Source organism: Microtus pennsylvanicus, chromosome 3 (genome assembly GCF_037038515.1).
Source record: "Microtus pennsylvanicus isolate mMicPen1 chromosome 3, mMicPen1.hap1, whole genome shotgun sequence".
Taxonomy (NCBI): Eukaryota; Metazoa; Chordata; class Mammalia; order Rodentia; family Cricetidae; genus Microtus; species Microtus pennsylvanicus.
The window spans coordinates 19,615,498-19,629,463 of record NC_134581.1 but is presented as its reverse complement, the minus strand read 5'-3'; the positions used below and the strand labels follow the sequence as shown (position 1 = coordinate 19,629,463).

General features: G+C 44.9%; 1 protein-coding gene across 1 annotated transcript in view; it reads left to right on the top strand.

Moving 5' to 3' along the window:
- Acad11 (acyl-CoA dehydrogenase family member 11) overlaps nt 1–13,966 on the top strand; it is a 74,881-nt gene that overhangs the window by 22,162 nt on the left and 38,753 nt on the right. The window contains exons 6-11 of the mRNA XM_075964816.1: nt 575–716; nt 1,056–1,177; nt 2,085–2,191; nt 3,349–3,475; nt 9,363–9,440; nt 10,195–10,333. Of these exons, the coding sequence (XP_075820931.1) occupies nt 575–716; nt 1,056–1,177; nt 2,085–2,191; nt 3,349–3,475; nt 9,363–9,440; nt 10,195–10,333 (715 nt within the window). The remainder of the gene's footprint in view (nt 1–574; nt 717–1,055; nt 1,178–2,084; nt 2,192–3,348; nt 3,476–9,362; nt 9,441–10,194; nt 10,334–13,966) is intronic.

The window sequence follows — 13,966 nt, the reverse complement described above, 5'->3', positions numbered from 1 at the left end:
ACAGGAAACTCCCTGCTGACTGGCTAGAAAAGCCAAGGGAGTTGGGGGAGAGGCCTGGGGTTTGACCCACTGTGGAGGTCCTAGAGAGTGGGGTGTCCCACTGTGTGGCTGTTCACTCTCCTCTTAAGTCCCCTCAGTATTGGAACAAGCTATGTTTCAGAGTTCCACCGAGGTTGCAGGTGGATAGGCGAGTTTGGGGGCAGGGTTGGGCTAGTAGTTTGTAGGGGCCCCACCCACTAATTATTAAAATATAATTAATCATTAGAATTTCTTCTTTACCACAATTCCTCCAGCTGAAAAGTTTCGGCTATGCTGCGTCTGTCTCTTGGAGGAGATGTCAGGGCAGAGCGCGGGAGGATGGGCAGCCCCCAGTAGAACCAGAGGCCTTGGCTCTAGACGATTGTGACTGGCTGGCTTTCAGAAATGAGATGTGCCACCGTGGGAAAGGACTAAACTATGGCCTCATGTTGCACGTTGATGGAAATGCGATTGTTGACTGTTCTATGTCCTCTGCCTCCTTACTCTGTTTGCTTTCACTGCAATGTGTCAGAGGCCTGTGTGCATCTTGTTGCAGAGTCGGGTCATCGCAGTGCTGGACTGGGAGCTTTCCACCTTTGGCCACCCTTTGACGGACTTAGCCCATCTGTCCTTGTTTTACTTTTGGCCCAGGACACTGCCCATGCCAACCGGAGGCTTTCACATTCAAGAGAACACAGGTACAGAGAAGCAGCTACCTAAACTGCTTTTCATATTAATCCTCTTTATTACTGTCGGAGTTGAAAGACATAAATTTCTTGCAGGTTTATGAGGATTTTGAGCCTTAAAACTGTCTCTAATTCATCTCGCTGGTTTTCTGAACCTAACATTTCACTTTTCATAATTTATGACAATACACATTTTTTGTATGTTATTTAGGGAATCAGTATTAAGAACAGGCTTATTGGCGACTGTGTTTGCATTACAAGCCATATTGTATCTTCTGTGCTATCTTATGCCATTCTGAAGTGTTCACTGACATTGTTTTTAAAGTTTATGCTCTGTGCTCTTTTTTATAGGAATACCATGGATGGAAGAACTGATTTCAATATATTGCCGTTGCAGGGGAATTGATCCTAATCTTCCTAACTGGAATTTCTTTATGGCCCTTTCTTTTTTCAAATTGGCTGGAATCGCGCAGGTAATTATTTGAAGCATGTGTTTCTTACTTGCAACCATTTCTTACTGATGAACTGTGAACAGTGTTTTCTGGTTCTGGTTCTTAGGCCACTGTGCTCTTCCAAAAAGACACGAGTCAGATATGAGTAACATATAAATTTAGAATTACAAAAAAAGACTTCAGTGGGAAGAAAATTTGAGGCTCACCTGGGCCGTGGCTTCTTTGTAGAGCAAACCAGAGGGACAGTGAAAGAAGTCTTATGGCGACACCATAGGGAGAAGCACGTGGGAGCAAGGGCCATTGTGAGTGTCCGCTGTAAATGCAAACTAAAAGTCTTCTTCCCTTGTTTAGTCTGGGAAACGCCCATGGCGCCACCTCTTTCTAGAAATGTACTCACAAACACCCAGCAGTGTGGTCCCATGGTGATTCTAAACTGAGTCAGCCTGACAGTGAAGGTGAGCGGTCACGTGGTAGAAGTGGTGTGTTATGTCAGAAGATGTGGAGAGTTGTGAAAAGGCTGATTGGCATTCTCTGACACTGCTCAAATTGGGAATCAAAGTGGTATTAAACATCTCACCGCCTTCTCCTTGGTTCTAGCGTTTGATTCATTTCAACAGCTCTGAGGGGAAAGCAGCGGTCATTACAGATGATGTGGCGTACAGGTTGGCTTTTTGGCAGTGACTGGGGTCATTTTCAAACTTGGTTTGAGTTATCAGTGACACGTCTGCCTAGATTAGAGTCAGAACTATGTGATACGAGTGTGACTCAACTCTGAGGCACACGGTCACCTCTGCATGTGAGTTCGCAGGCGTCGTGGCCTGGTTGACATCTCTGGCTCAGTGGGTTTAGCTCATCATGTGGAGGACAAGCTGGAAAGACTAACTGGATAGTTGAGGCCATTTTCAATAGATTTTTATTGTCCTTGTAGGGAGTCTATTGTAGATACCTCTTGGGAAACAATTCATCTGAGGATAGCTTTCTGATGGCCAATATTGTGCAGCCCCTGGCAGAAACCGGATTACAACTCTCAAAAAGGTAAGGAAAACAGAGTCTTTTGTTAGCTCAGTTTATAGCCTCTGTTAGCTAGGTCTCATACATTCCCAGAAAACCAGGAGACAGCCTGGGGACTTCATTCTTTACTTAAATAGTTACTGGAAATGGGAAGGTTAAAACTTTAAGGAAATGGAAAATTATATCTCTGGCCAGACTAGAGCTGCTATTGCCAATCAGGAGAATGTTCTAATAAATTCCCATATACCTAAAAATAAACTAACTGAGAAATATAAATAAAATGCCCATACTTGTGATGAAATGTATTCTTTGCCAAATTGGATGTATAACCTTTTAAGTATATAGATGAACATGTTTCCTTATAATTTTTGTTACTTACGTGCACCTATTTAAATGGTATTATTAGATTATTTATTAACTTAGAAATACTACTTTTCCTTTAACATTTTGCAAGTGTCTGTGAAACTATGTCTCTACGAGGGCAGCATTTCTGAAGAGTCTAGCACTCTTTTCCAGTCATATACCTGTCTCTCCTATAATGTATGTGCAATGCTACCCCAAGGAGCATTTCCTAGACACCCTTACCCTGACACAACATTGGGACAGTTATTCTTCACCACTCATTTCTGGACTGCTCTGTGTGATTTTCCAATAGAATAAGGGACTAGATGTATTTCTTTTTTTCCCCCCTCATCTTCAGAATGCCCATGGTCGTTATCTAAGAGAAAAGTGTGGAGAATGATTGTCAGATTTCTGCACACCTTCCTTTTTTCTTTGAGGTTGTGACAGCTGATGTCACTGAAACTAGCCCTGTTTGAGGCGTGTGAAGCTTGTGTTTTCCCAAGTAGCTCATTAAGCATCCAAGCTTAGTATTCAGAATAAAGCAATTCTATGTTTACCCCATACTCCAAACAAAACAAGAAAAGGTCCAAGGCTGTAGCGCAGCAGTAGAACAATTGCCTGGCATCTGCAAGGCTCTGGGTTTGCTCCCTTGAGCTGCAGATAGTAACAAGGCAGAATTCAACAACAATAAACCCAAGCCTCCCAGATAAGGCAGCTTCTCCTAAGGATATTTTTGGTTAGCTGGGGAGATTTTGCCTTGTTTTAAGAAACATATAATAATGCCTTTGGTCATCTTTGTAACCTCCCGGGTTTTGTTTGTTTGTTTTCCTTTTGCCAAGGACTTTGAGTACTGTGCTGCCGCGGGCCGATCCTAAGAACCAGCTCTTTGCCCAGACTAGGCGAGGCCAGGAAGTTCTTACTAAGGTGAAGCAGTTCATGAAGCAGCATGTCTTCCCTGCTGAAAAGGTAGGGTGTGAAAGGGTGTCAGCGAGCCCTAGCTCCTGGTGGGCAGACAGCCCCCCATCCTCCATGACCCTTAGAGCCGAGCTCTACAGACACTTAGAGCTGAAATATGCCCGGGGGTGTGCATATTTCGCACGGGGCCAGAGGGAGCAGGCAGCGAGGGCCTGAAGATATGAAGTAGGACCTTACATCTGGGTGCTTTTTGCTGAGGCAGTGACCTTCAACTTTTGTTATTTTACATCTGGATGCTTTGAGAGTTTGAGAACTGAAGTCTCCCCAAATAAACATGAACATGATCTTTGGCCTGTCATTCCAAACCACACCAGTCCTACCCTTTCTTTCCCCATAAGCTATTGCTGCAAGGGGTCACATAGAGGTTCATGGGTTGTAGTGAGGCAACATCCGTTCAGTGAAGAAGGATGTACTAGGCGCCTTGTGACAGACTGGACACCTGGGGCACAGCTAAAGACAGACAGGGCTTATGACCTTCTGGAGAGATAGGCGGTAAGAGAGGACATGTGCCATGAAGGAAAGGGAGGGTATGTGAGAGCACAGTGGCAGGGCTTGGCTCCGCCATGTCTGCTGTGGGTTGGTGGCCTTTGCTGGTATGTTTGTGTGGCCTAGAAGTACAACAGCAAATCTCATTGTAGCTAGCTGTGGTTCTGGGGTTCCAGATGGGACTGGCAGAGTCAAATGGTGGGAGGAGCACCGAAGAACAGGATTCTCCCAGCAGTGCTCAGGAGTAAGATGTGTTTTTAGGGACATCGGTGTTATGAGTTATATGAGCAGTTGTATTGGCACATATCTGGAGATGAACATTTAGCATAGCGTGGGATATAGTTTCTTCAAAAATACTGAAGTATTAATCCTAAAATTGTCACCTCTCACATCCGATGACATGGAATACTCTGTGTTCTAGCCAGTGTCTGTCTGATCTTGAATTTTAAAATTAAACTTCTGTGTATCAAAAGGGGACAGCCACCCTTTTAATTCAAGATGGTAGTTGGAATTCACCATCCTCCTTCCTCAAATAAAATCCAATTTTAAACTTTTAGGACAATGAAATAATAGGGCGATAGACTAAATCAGTGAGGGCAGAAAAGGGGTACACCAGGGAAGCGAATGCAAATCAGATTTGAAAACAGTGGTTATATCGAAAAGTAGATCATCATAGAGGAAGAGACATCTTGAAAGAACTTTGGAATGAAAGCGGGCTTTTTCCATAGCGGTGAGATAGGTGATTGGCTGATGAGGAGAGCAAGGGGCAGAGAGAAGTCAAGGCGCTTGAAGTCTTACCCAGTGTCTAGGGCTGATCCCTCAACCACACCCAGCAGTAGTATTTGTCCCAATCCCAAGTCTAGAACACTACTTGAAAACAACAGAACCCTTCATGTCTCACAGAAGCCAGGGCTTCAGCGGGAAGGTGGATGCGCTAGAGCGGCACCGCTATTGTTAGGTGTTGTGTTTGTTTTGTGGGATTTGGATGGAGAGCCCAGCTCACCTATCAGTTCATCTAATCCTACGTGCTCACACTAAAACAAAGTCTGTCTCCTGCGTGCCCGTGCCTGCCACTGGCCCATGATCCTAAGGGCAAGTCGGGGAAGCAAAGGGTGTTCTCTTTCACCGGGAAATGTGAGCAGGTGCTCCAGGGACCCTGCGGCAGGGAAGGGAGGGGTCAGAGAAAGATTGTGGTGTCTCTGAACTCAGTGCCTCAGCTGCTAAAAATGTGTAAAAAAAAAATCACAATAAAAGTAAAAACAAATAAAACCCAGACAGGCTGTAAAAAGAGAAGTTTGCCCGAGCTTGTGTGGCAAGGAAGCCACCTGGTGTTGGCGGAGCCTGCAGATGGTGTTCCTGCATCTGATGGTGTGCACGACTTCTTCATCCAAACATGTGTGCCAACGTGTGTACTTTATCTTATAGAGAGAACTGATCAGTGCTAAGCCCCAGATGTAAGATCTACACATCTGGAATTATTTGTAGAAAAGTAAATAACTTTTCTAAAAATAAAAGGGAGAAAACCCTAAATTCTACTAAATGTTATTATAACTGAGTTGCCAAACCTAAATGGTCATGTCTAGAAAATAAGATTGTATCATAAACTATAACAGCATTTTACTATCATGTGTCTTTAGCTTCTAAAGCTCTTTATTTAGCTACTAAAATTACCTTTTCTTTATATTCTTATGTATTTTCCAAAATGAAAAAAAAATAAAGTTGGCAGGACTATTTCTATGACCTTTGGAAACTCCTTGGATGGCATAAAATGGCCACAACCCATATCTTGAAAATGTGCCAAGTCGGTTCTTCCTCTTGAAAATCTGTGAAGAACACTAAAACACACGTGCATGACAGGAACAAGCAACACAGTGTAAGGAGCACACACCGGTCACAGTGATAATGTCACAATGTTTGAGGAAGTTCCCTCATGGTCGCCAGATAATATGGGTGACCGGAAGGCCCCTTGTGGGGCTCACAATCTCATTCTTAAAAGAATGTGTAAGAAGAGACTCAGATGAAAGCTTTGGGGCAGTTTTATTAGACTTAGAGAGGAAAGCACCCCAGGGCAGTCACATTGTACATCTCAGCAGCTGCCCAGAGAGAAGAAAAGCCATGCCACGACACTTGGGACAACATAGAAGTCAGCCACATGGTGAGACAGCCGCATGGCAGGGAGGAAGGCAAGAGAGCAGAGAGGATACAATGTACCAGAAAAGGCATGCTTAGGTTTGGGCCAGCATCTGAAGAGAAGGAACTGGCAAAGTTGACTCAGAAAGATGGGCGGACCCAGCTGAACCTCAGCCATGGCTCAGCTCATGGGGATTCGGGCTAGGGGCAGTTAATTCTGGGAAGGAGAAATATAGTGGTTCATTACAGGAGCAATTAATTATTCCTCCTATCTTCTGAGTGTGGCTTCAGATGAAGCCGCCCTCCCGGGGCATGTAAACACAGGTATAATTTGATTTCTCAGAACTGTGTATCATAAAGAGATAGTCAGAATGGGGACATCATAAACATCTTTCATAATATATTTATTACCAAACACAATAGCATTTACTTTTTATGGCAACTCTAGGAATAGAAATAAGATGAGACCTTAAACAGGAAACCCGATTTAACTGACTTCGTGACAAACGTGACAAGTGCTCTCTCCTGGAGCCTTGGAAAGTGCAGACCTCTGCCTCACATAGCACTGCACCCCAGACCAGCCCTGCGTCCCCAAGAGGAACGTGGTCGTCTGGCCCGAAGCAGCGCATCTTAGAACGGTCTACCGTAACTGGGTGATTGATACATGTGAAAAGTTTTGACAATACCCATGGCCCTTAACCCTGTAATTCTCTTAGCCAAAGTGTAAGGAAAGCAGTGATATCAGGATGCTGTAAATATTTATAAATGCATCTCTAGTAATGGTCACACAGTGTTTTCATTGTACTCTTTCAGTTGTACAAATCAGAGGTTAGCGTTTGGCCCAAATAGTGTTACTTAGATTTACCCGTATTGCTTTTCCTTTTCATTCATTCATTTTTGCAACGTAGATGTTTCTCCTGGAGCCTTGTGCCTTTGCTAAGAGTCGGCTATTGTTTGTTTGAGTGACTGATTTTTGAGGGGATAAATAGTACCTTGCCTATCGATGATACTTTTTTTTTCCTAATTCTTTGAAATTTGGTGTTATATTTTGAGGCAGGGTCTCCCTAGTTATATATCAGTCTAGCCTCAAACTCGTAATCCTCCTGCCTCAGCTTCTCATGTTTTGGGTTATACGTATGTGCCACCACCATCCCCAACCAAAAAAAAAAAGTTGGAATATGAATTCTAGGTTGTTAATTACTTTCTCTTGGTAGTTGAAGATATTCACCCATTAATTACTTTTTAACATTATTAATTCATTCGTTTGTTTGGGGTGTGCACACACAGAGGTCAGGTCCTAGGGACTGAACTCAGCTCATCAGGCTGACAGCAAGCATCCTTCCCCTGAGCCGCCTGACTGTCCTCTCCCTTTGATTTCATGGTTGCCATGGAAGTAAGCGCTCAGCCTCCATGAATCTTCTTTAGATCTTCCTTCCAGTGTTTTTTCTAAGTGTTCTCAGGCCACTTTTCAGCTCTCCATAGACCGGCCTTAGCTAACTCTGGAGAACGTGTTAAATGCCTGGAGAGCTTTTAAAGAACAGAAGCCCAGACTCACCAAAGTAACGTAGAAACTGCACACCTGCTCCACTGGACACCGGCTCCATCGGTCCCGGATCCCCAGGGCCTTCGGTCACCAGTCTTTGAGAAGTCATGGATGGTACCATTCTTAAGCTTAGTTGCTAAGGTTTTTGTTTGGGCTGTGGTTTGTCCTGTCAGTTTTACTAGCCCATTGTTGTACTTGTAATTCCTTCCTATGTTCTTGGAATCTACCGCCCACAGATATGCTGTGGTGTGAATGTGAGCATTACCGTTGTTTTGAGGAAGCGTGATTGCTTTTGTTGACCCGCTCTTTTTGCTGATTCTTGCCTGTGGTGGCTGGTTTCCCAGAGCGATTAGTGATTTGTCAGGGTGGACTGTGGGGTGAAATGTTTTTCTAAGGACTTAAGTGAGCTTTCCTACAATGCTCGTCCCTCCAGGGGGCCCGTTTTGTTTCTGCCAGGTGCTGGCAGCTGCTGTGGAACTTGATTTGGGCTTGAGGTTTGGGGGCTGACAGGTTTCAGGGCTTCTCTTTTCTGTTTTACTGACAACTGAAAGATGTTTCGGTGTGGTGGGAGGCAGAGGGGAGTTTGTCCTCATGGTCTACCTCCAAGGGTACAGATTATTGTGTGTTTCTCTGTTCTATTTGTTCCTTACTTGGGTTTTATTTCTCCACCGTCCTGGCTTTGGTGGGATGGAAAGATCCCCATGCTCCCTTCTGCTGTTTCCAGCCCCTGGCCTTATCACCTGTGCCCTGCTGACGTAGCCCTTTGAGAGCCTAAGCCAGCATCCACAGCCCAGAGGGCAGGCTTAGCGCCCATCCTGTCGCCCTGAGGGCAGGCTTAGCGCCCATCCTGTCGCCCAGAGGGCAGGCTTAGCGCCCATCCTGTCGCCCAGAGGGCAGGCTTAGCGCCCATCCTGTCGCCCAGAGGGCAGGCTTAGCGCCCATCCTGTCACCCAGAGGGCAGGCTTAGCGCCCATCCTGTCACCCAGAGGGCAGGCATAGCGCCCATCCTGTCGCCCTGAGGGCAGGCATAGCGCCCATCCTGTCGCCCTGAGGGCAGGCATAGCGCCCATCCTGTCGCCCTGAGGGCAGGCTTAGCGCCCGTCCTGTCGCCCTGAGGGCAGGCATAGCGCCCATCCTGTCGCCCTGAGGGCAGGCTTAGCGCCCGTCCTGTCGCCCTGAGGGCAGGCTTAGCGCCCATCCTGTCGCCCTGAGGGCAGGCTTAGCGCCCATCCTGTCGCCCTGAGGGCAGGCTTAGCGCCCGTCCTGTCGCTCATCTGAAGGGTGAAGCTGTTTTATTTTCTCTCCAGAACAACTGCACTCTATGTGATAGATCTTTAATTGGTAACATTTCACCCAGCAGGTTTAGTTGAAGGGTTTCTATGCCCATTGGTGTATCATGTTGCTAGAAGCAGAACACTTAAATCTTGGGTATAAGATTATTACTGTCTAATATTGAGGCAGCATAATTTTTTGAGGAGTAAACAATTGGAATTTTTGTTATTCTGCATCTAGTATTAAAAAGAAACATTACTAACCAGGGTGATGATACCAGAACCAGTAATCCCAGTGAGAAGACAGCTGATGTAGAATTTCGAGTTCCGGCTCAGCCTGGGCTACATAGCATGATCCTGTCTTGAAATACTACACACACACCACGTCACGCATGATGTTGTATTTCGTATTAACCTGGCCTAATCATTTTCCTTTCACTGTCTTAAGGAAATAGCAGAATACTATGCTCAAAATGGAAACGCAGAGGCAAGGTGGGGACACCCCTCAGTGATTGAAAAACTAAAGGTAAGACAGACAAGAAAGCATGAGCTAGAAGATGCTCATGCGAGGATTTGTGAGGGGGCGGGAAGGGAAAGGGAAGGGGAGAGGCAAGGGAGGGGAGAGGAGGGAAGGAAAGAGAAGGGAAGGGAAAAGAGGACCAGCTACTTGGGATCCTGACTGTGGTTCTGATGAAGACAGCCTCTTTATACCGCTCCTTGCTGTCCATCACTGAAGGGAAATGAAGCCGGAGCAGGTCAGTGAGATGTGAAGGCTGGGCTGTATCTTCATGGAAGAGCTCTCCTCGTGTGATGCAAGGCCCTGAGTTTGTCTAGCAAGGAACAGGGTCAAAGCAGGATGTTTGTCCAGAGTGTTGTCAAGTGACACTCCATGTTTTCAGTTCTTCCCAGCAGCACATGTAAGGGGCCGCAGCACATTCCACGCTTGGCAGAGTTACACTCGCTGGGGGGGGGGGGGGGGGGGGTGAGGGGGTGGGTAGGGGGGACGGTTGTAATCATTCTGATTGAATGAGAAGCACCAAAGTATGCAAATTTAGTTTTAGAGCCAAATCTAAGAAATCCTGGAAAGCAAGGCATTTCCTTAATTATTTAAAAACTGCTGCCTTAATGAGTTAGTACCATCTTGATTTAACATAGTATAGAATACAATGAAATAACTCCATAAATGTTTTTAAATTTCAAAAAAAAATTAACAAAATATTTATTTAAAAATAAGCTACTTTATTTGACATTTTTTGATCACTTGTCCATCCCCTTGACAGGAAATGGCCAAAGCAGAGGGCCTATGGAACTTGTTCTTGCCAGCTGTGAGCGGTCTCAGCCAGCTGGACTATGCCTTGATTGCTGAAGAGACAGGAAAATGTTTTTTCGCTCCAGATGTTTTTAACTGCCAAGCACCAGGTTACTACAAGCATTTTTCTCTGATTGTTTGAACAGTGTTTAAAATATCTTTATTATAAGGAAATTTTCCTATACAAAGTCATTTATTTACAGATTTTTGCCATAATTTTACAGCTACTCTGAATGCAATATAAAGTGGATTTGGATTTCTCAGTGGCTGTCATTTTAATCAGTATCATTACATTAAGAGTGCCAGCAGACGAAAGTAGCCACCAGGAGAAGTGGTTATATAAACACCCACTTCCTGACCGGGTCTGGGTATTTCTATGGCTAGTTGGAAGGGAGAGGCATTCCAGGGCTCTTTGTTAATCCTCGATCTCTCCGTCCTGCAAAGCTCTTTCTCCCAAAAGGCTGGCTTTGTTTCTGCAGGGGCTTGCAGCTGTCGTTGCCAGCACATTGTAAATTTAACTGGCAGGATATCCTATAGTTCCCGTGCTCACGGGTCCTCGGGCTGCCTTTATTGTGTGAGTTGGTGCTAATGCTCTCCCAGAGGGGTTAGTGCCCTGTGGAGCAGACAGAGGGTCAGTGCCGTGTGGAGCAGACAGAGGGTCAGTGCCGTGTGGAGCAGACAGAGGGCTGTGTCAGTGTGATGCATTTCTGAGAGAAGGGTCCAGGTCTAACCAAGTGGATCCCTGATAGACTTTGACTTACTTGCCTGTGAAATTCAACATAGTTCTTAGGCTTCTGGTAATGGTGCTTATCCTGGCATGGTTTCCCTTCTGTCTATACCAGTTTATCACATCGCTGTTGTCTTCCACTGTAATCCTGTCAAGAGGCTGTTGTAAGAGAAACGTGTCCTCTGTCTGAAGAGCTTATCCCGAGTCTACGATGCTGTTAGGACACACTGCACATGCCGTGTGATTTTACAGAACAGGAATTGAACTGCTAATCCTGACGTTCAACGCTCTTCTTCCTGCTCTCGCTAATAAGACATAGTTTATTTGCAAATCAATGTGTAGCTTATATAGTTGCACACATAGGTTTGCAGGTGGCAGGACAAATATCCCTCTGTGTTGTTGAAACACAGGACCCATGAAACCCGCTTTCCTTACCACACATAGCATTCAGATATTTTCTAGACCTGGCATCTTCTGTATTGTTATGTTTTTGTTTTTATTTGGTTTCTTTTTCAAAATTTATTTGTATTTTGTGTGCATTAGTGTTTTGCCTGCATGTATGTCTGTGTGGGGGTGTTGGATCCCCTGGAACTGGAGTCTCAGACAGTTAGTTGTAAGCTGACAAGTGATTGCTGGAAATTGAGCCTGGGTCCTTGGGAAGAGCTACCCGTGTTCTTAACCTCTGAGCCATCTCTCTAACCCCCTTGTTATTGTGATCTGAGGCTCCAAGTCAACCCAAGAAGACACAGAGGTTACTGAAAGGCAAGATTTAATGCAGGACAGTACAAGAAAAGGGGGCATGAGGAGGGGCCTGATCCATCAGGGCTGCAGATCAGAGGACTGAACTGTGACCCCGAATGCCAGTTGAAGCTAATGTTTAAGCACAAAAATCACACACATTTTTTTGCCAAGGAACAGTTACAATTTTCACCAATCAGGTTAGGGGTTTGTTGGTGTGTTCCATCATTGTCAGCCCACACACATTGCAAGTTTTCAGTCCAACCTGTCAGATTCATTTGTGTTTTCTGTTGTTAGGAACAGCATGATTAAAGAACTAAGGGACACAACAATTTCCATTGTTTAAGGAGGAGCTTGGTCAGTCATTGGAAGGTTCCCAGTTTCACTAGGGCTTGGGAACCTGAACTTTGGTTCACCCTACAGGTAAAGTGGAGTCTGAAGTCATTAGGACAAGATGCTTTTTTTTTTTTTTTTTGCCTGTTCCCACCGTCACGTTTTTAGAGCGTGTGAGCCATATTCTGTTAAGTAGATGTGTGGCACAATAGTGGGTCACACATAGCGCCGCTAGGCTGCGGGAAGCTGGCTCGCTGCTCTGCTGTGGCTGCTCCATTTCACTTGTGGAGGCACCAGACGCTCGAGGAAGATTTCCTAAGACTGAAGTTCCACGGCTCTGTTTTTCTGTTTAAATAATACCACAAGATTGTTGAACATTTTAGATTAGTTTTTGACTAAGAAATGACTAAGCAACTCTCTGAAATAGAAAGAAGGAAAATCAAGAAGCCACGAGTCTCCCTTTTGTGGTAGAGCTATTGCAAAGGCCTGGCACGCTGTGTGCTGGGGTGTGTTCCAGGCAGACAAACAGGGCGTTGTGACTGGTGCCGATGACATTCTTCGGGAGGACTCTTCAGTCTGAGTGATTCATTTCTACCTAGGCTCTCCAAAACACTGCAGTTATCAAAGCTTAATAAACATGTAGCCTTCTGGTGTGTCTTTCTGCTTTCTCCCTTCAAAATGTCAGATAATGTTGTATATTAGAATACTGAAAATAGCTATTTTTAATTTCTAAACCTGCCACTAAAATAATTTAGGGCCTCTGGGGTGAAATTTTTTAGCCCTTTCCCTAAACCATAAATAAAAAACTGGCCAGTTTCTCAGAGTAAAGATGATAATTTTAGATTCTTTCTTTCTCTTTTAAGTAAGGTCTCATGTAGCCCATACTGTCCTCATGTAGTCAAGGATGACCTTGAACTCTTGATCCTCCTGCCTCTGTCCTACCCCCACAAACAAGTGCAAGGATTATAGATGTATGCCATTGCTCCCAGCTTAATTTTGAAAAGTTTTAATTCTTCATTTTGTTTGAACTATAACAAGCAACTCCAAATTTCAGAAGCGCAAACAAAGCAAATAATTCATTCTGTTAATTATAACTAAGGGTTTCTTTTCTCCCTCACTTGTTAGGTTTGTATTGATCTACTAGGAATTTTGTGCCTCTCAGTTCAGTATTAGTATCTGAACAGAGTGCAAAGGTATATTTTAAAGGATGGTTTTAAGATGTAAAAACATGTATGTGTGCGAGTCTCCTGAAGAGGATGTAGGATCCCAGGGAGCTGGAGTTACCAGCTGTTGTGGGCTGTCTGAAGTGAGTGGTGGGCACTGAACCAGGTCCTCTGCCCTTACCCCGAGCCATCTCTCCGGCACTTACAATGAACCAGGTCCTCTGCCCTTACCCCCAGCCATCTCTCCGGCACTTACAAATCTAGCCTGACTTGATTCCAAGCTGTCAGTTTTCATCAGCATTTGAGCAGCCGTCCTCCAGGTCACAGGAGGTCGACACTGCAAATCTTCCTTAAAATCTCAAAAGGATTCAAGCAGAATTCAGGAGATATTACAGGCATGGAAATCAGAGAAAAGCATCTCGAACTTTTGCTCACAATAAACAGTGTGCTTTTCCAGCTGCAGAAGCTGGGGTGTGGGGTGGGCTAGACAGCACCCCTCAGGACTGGAGTGGATCCGTGAGGGTTTCTGCTTCTTTACAAGGCAGGGCTTCTGTTGTTCACAAAGGAATGGGGTGCACAAATTAAGATCTGTCTTAGGGCACACCTGTAATCCCAGCATTCACAAGACAGAAGTAGGGGTTTGATGACAGCCAGGACTACCCAGAAAAAAAACCTGTCTCAGGAACAAACTGAATCAACAACAGAAACAAGCTATGAAAGGTGAACTGAAATTGCTGTAGCTAAGAGCAAGGAGGTCTTTCAGAGTGGGTAAGTGGAGGTTC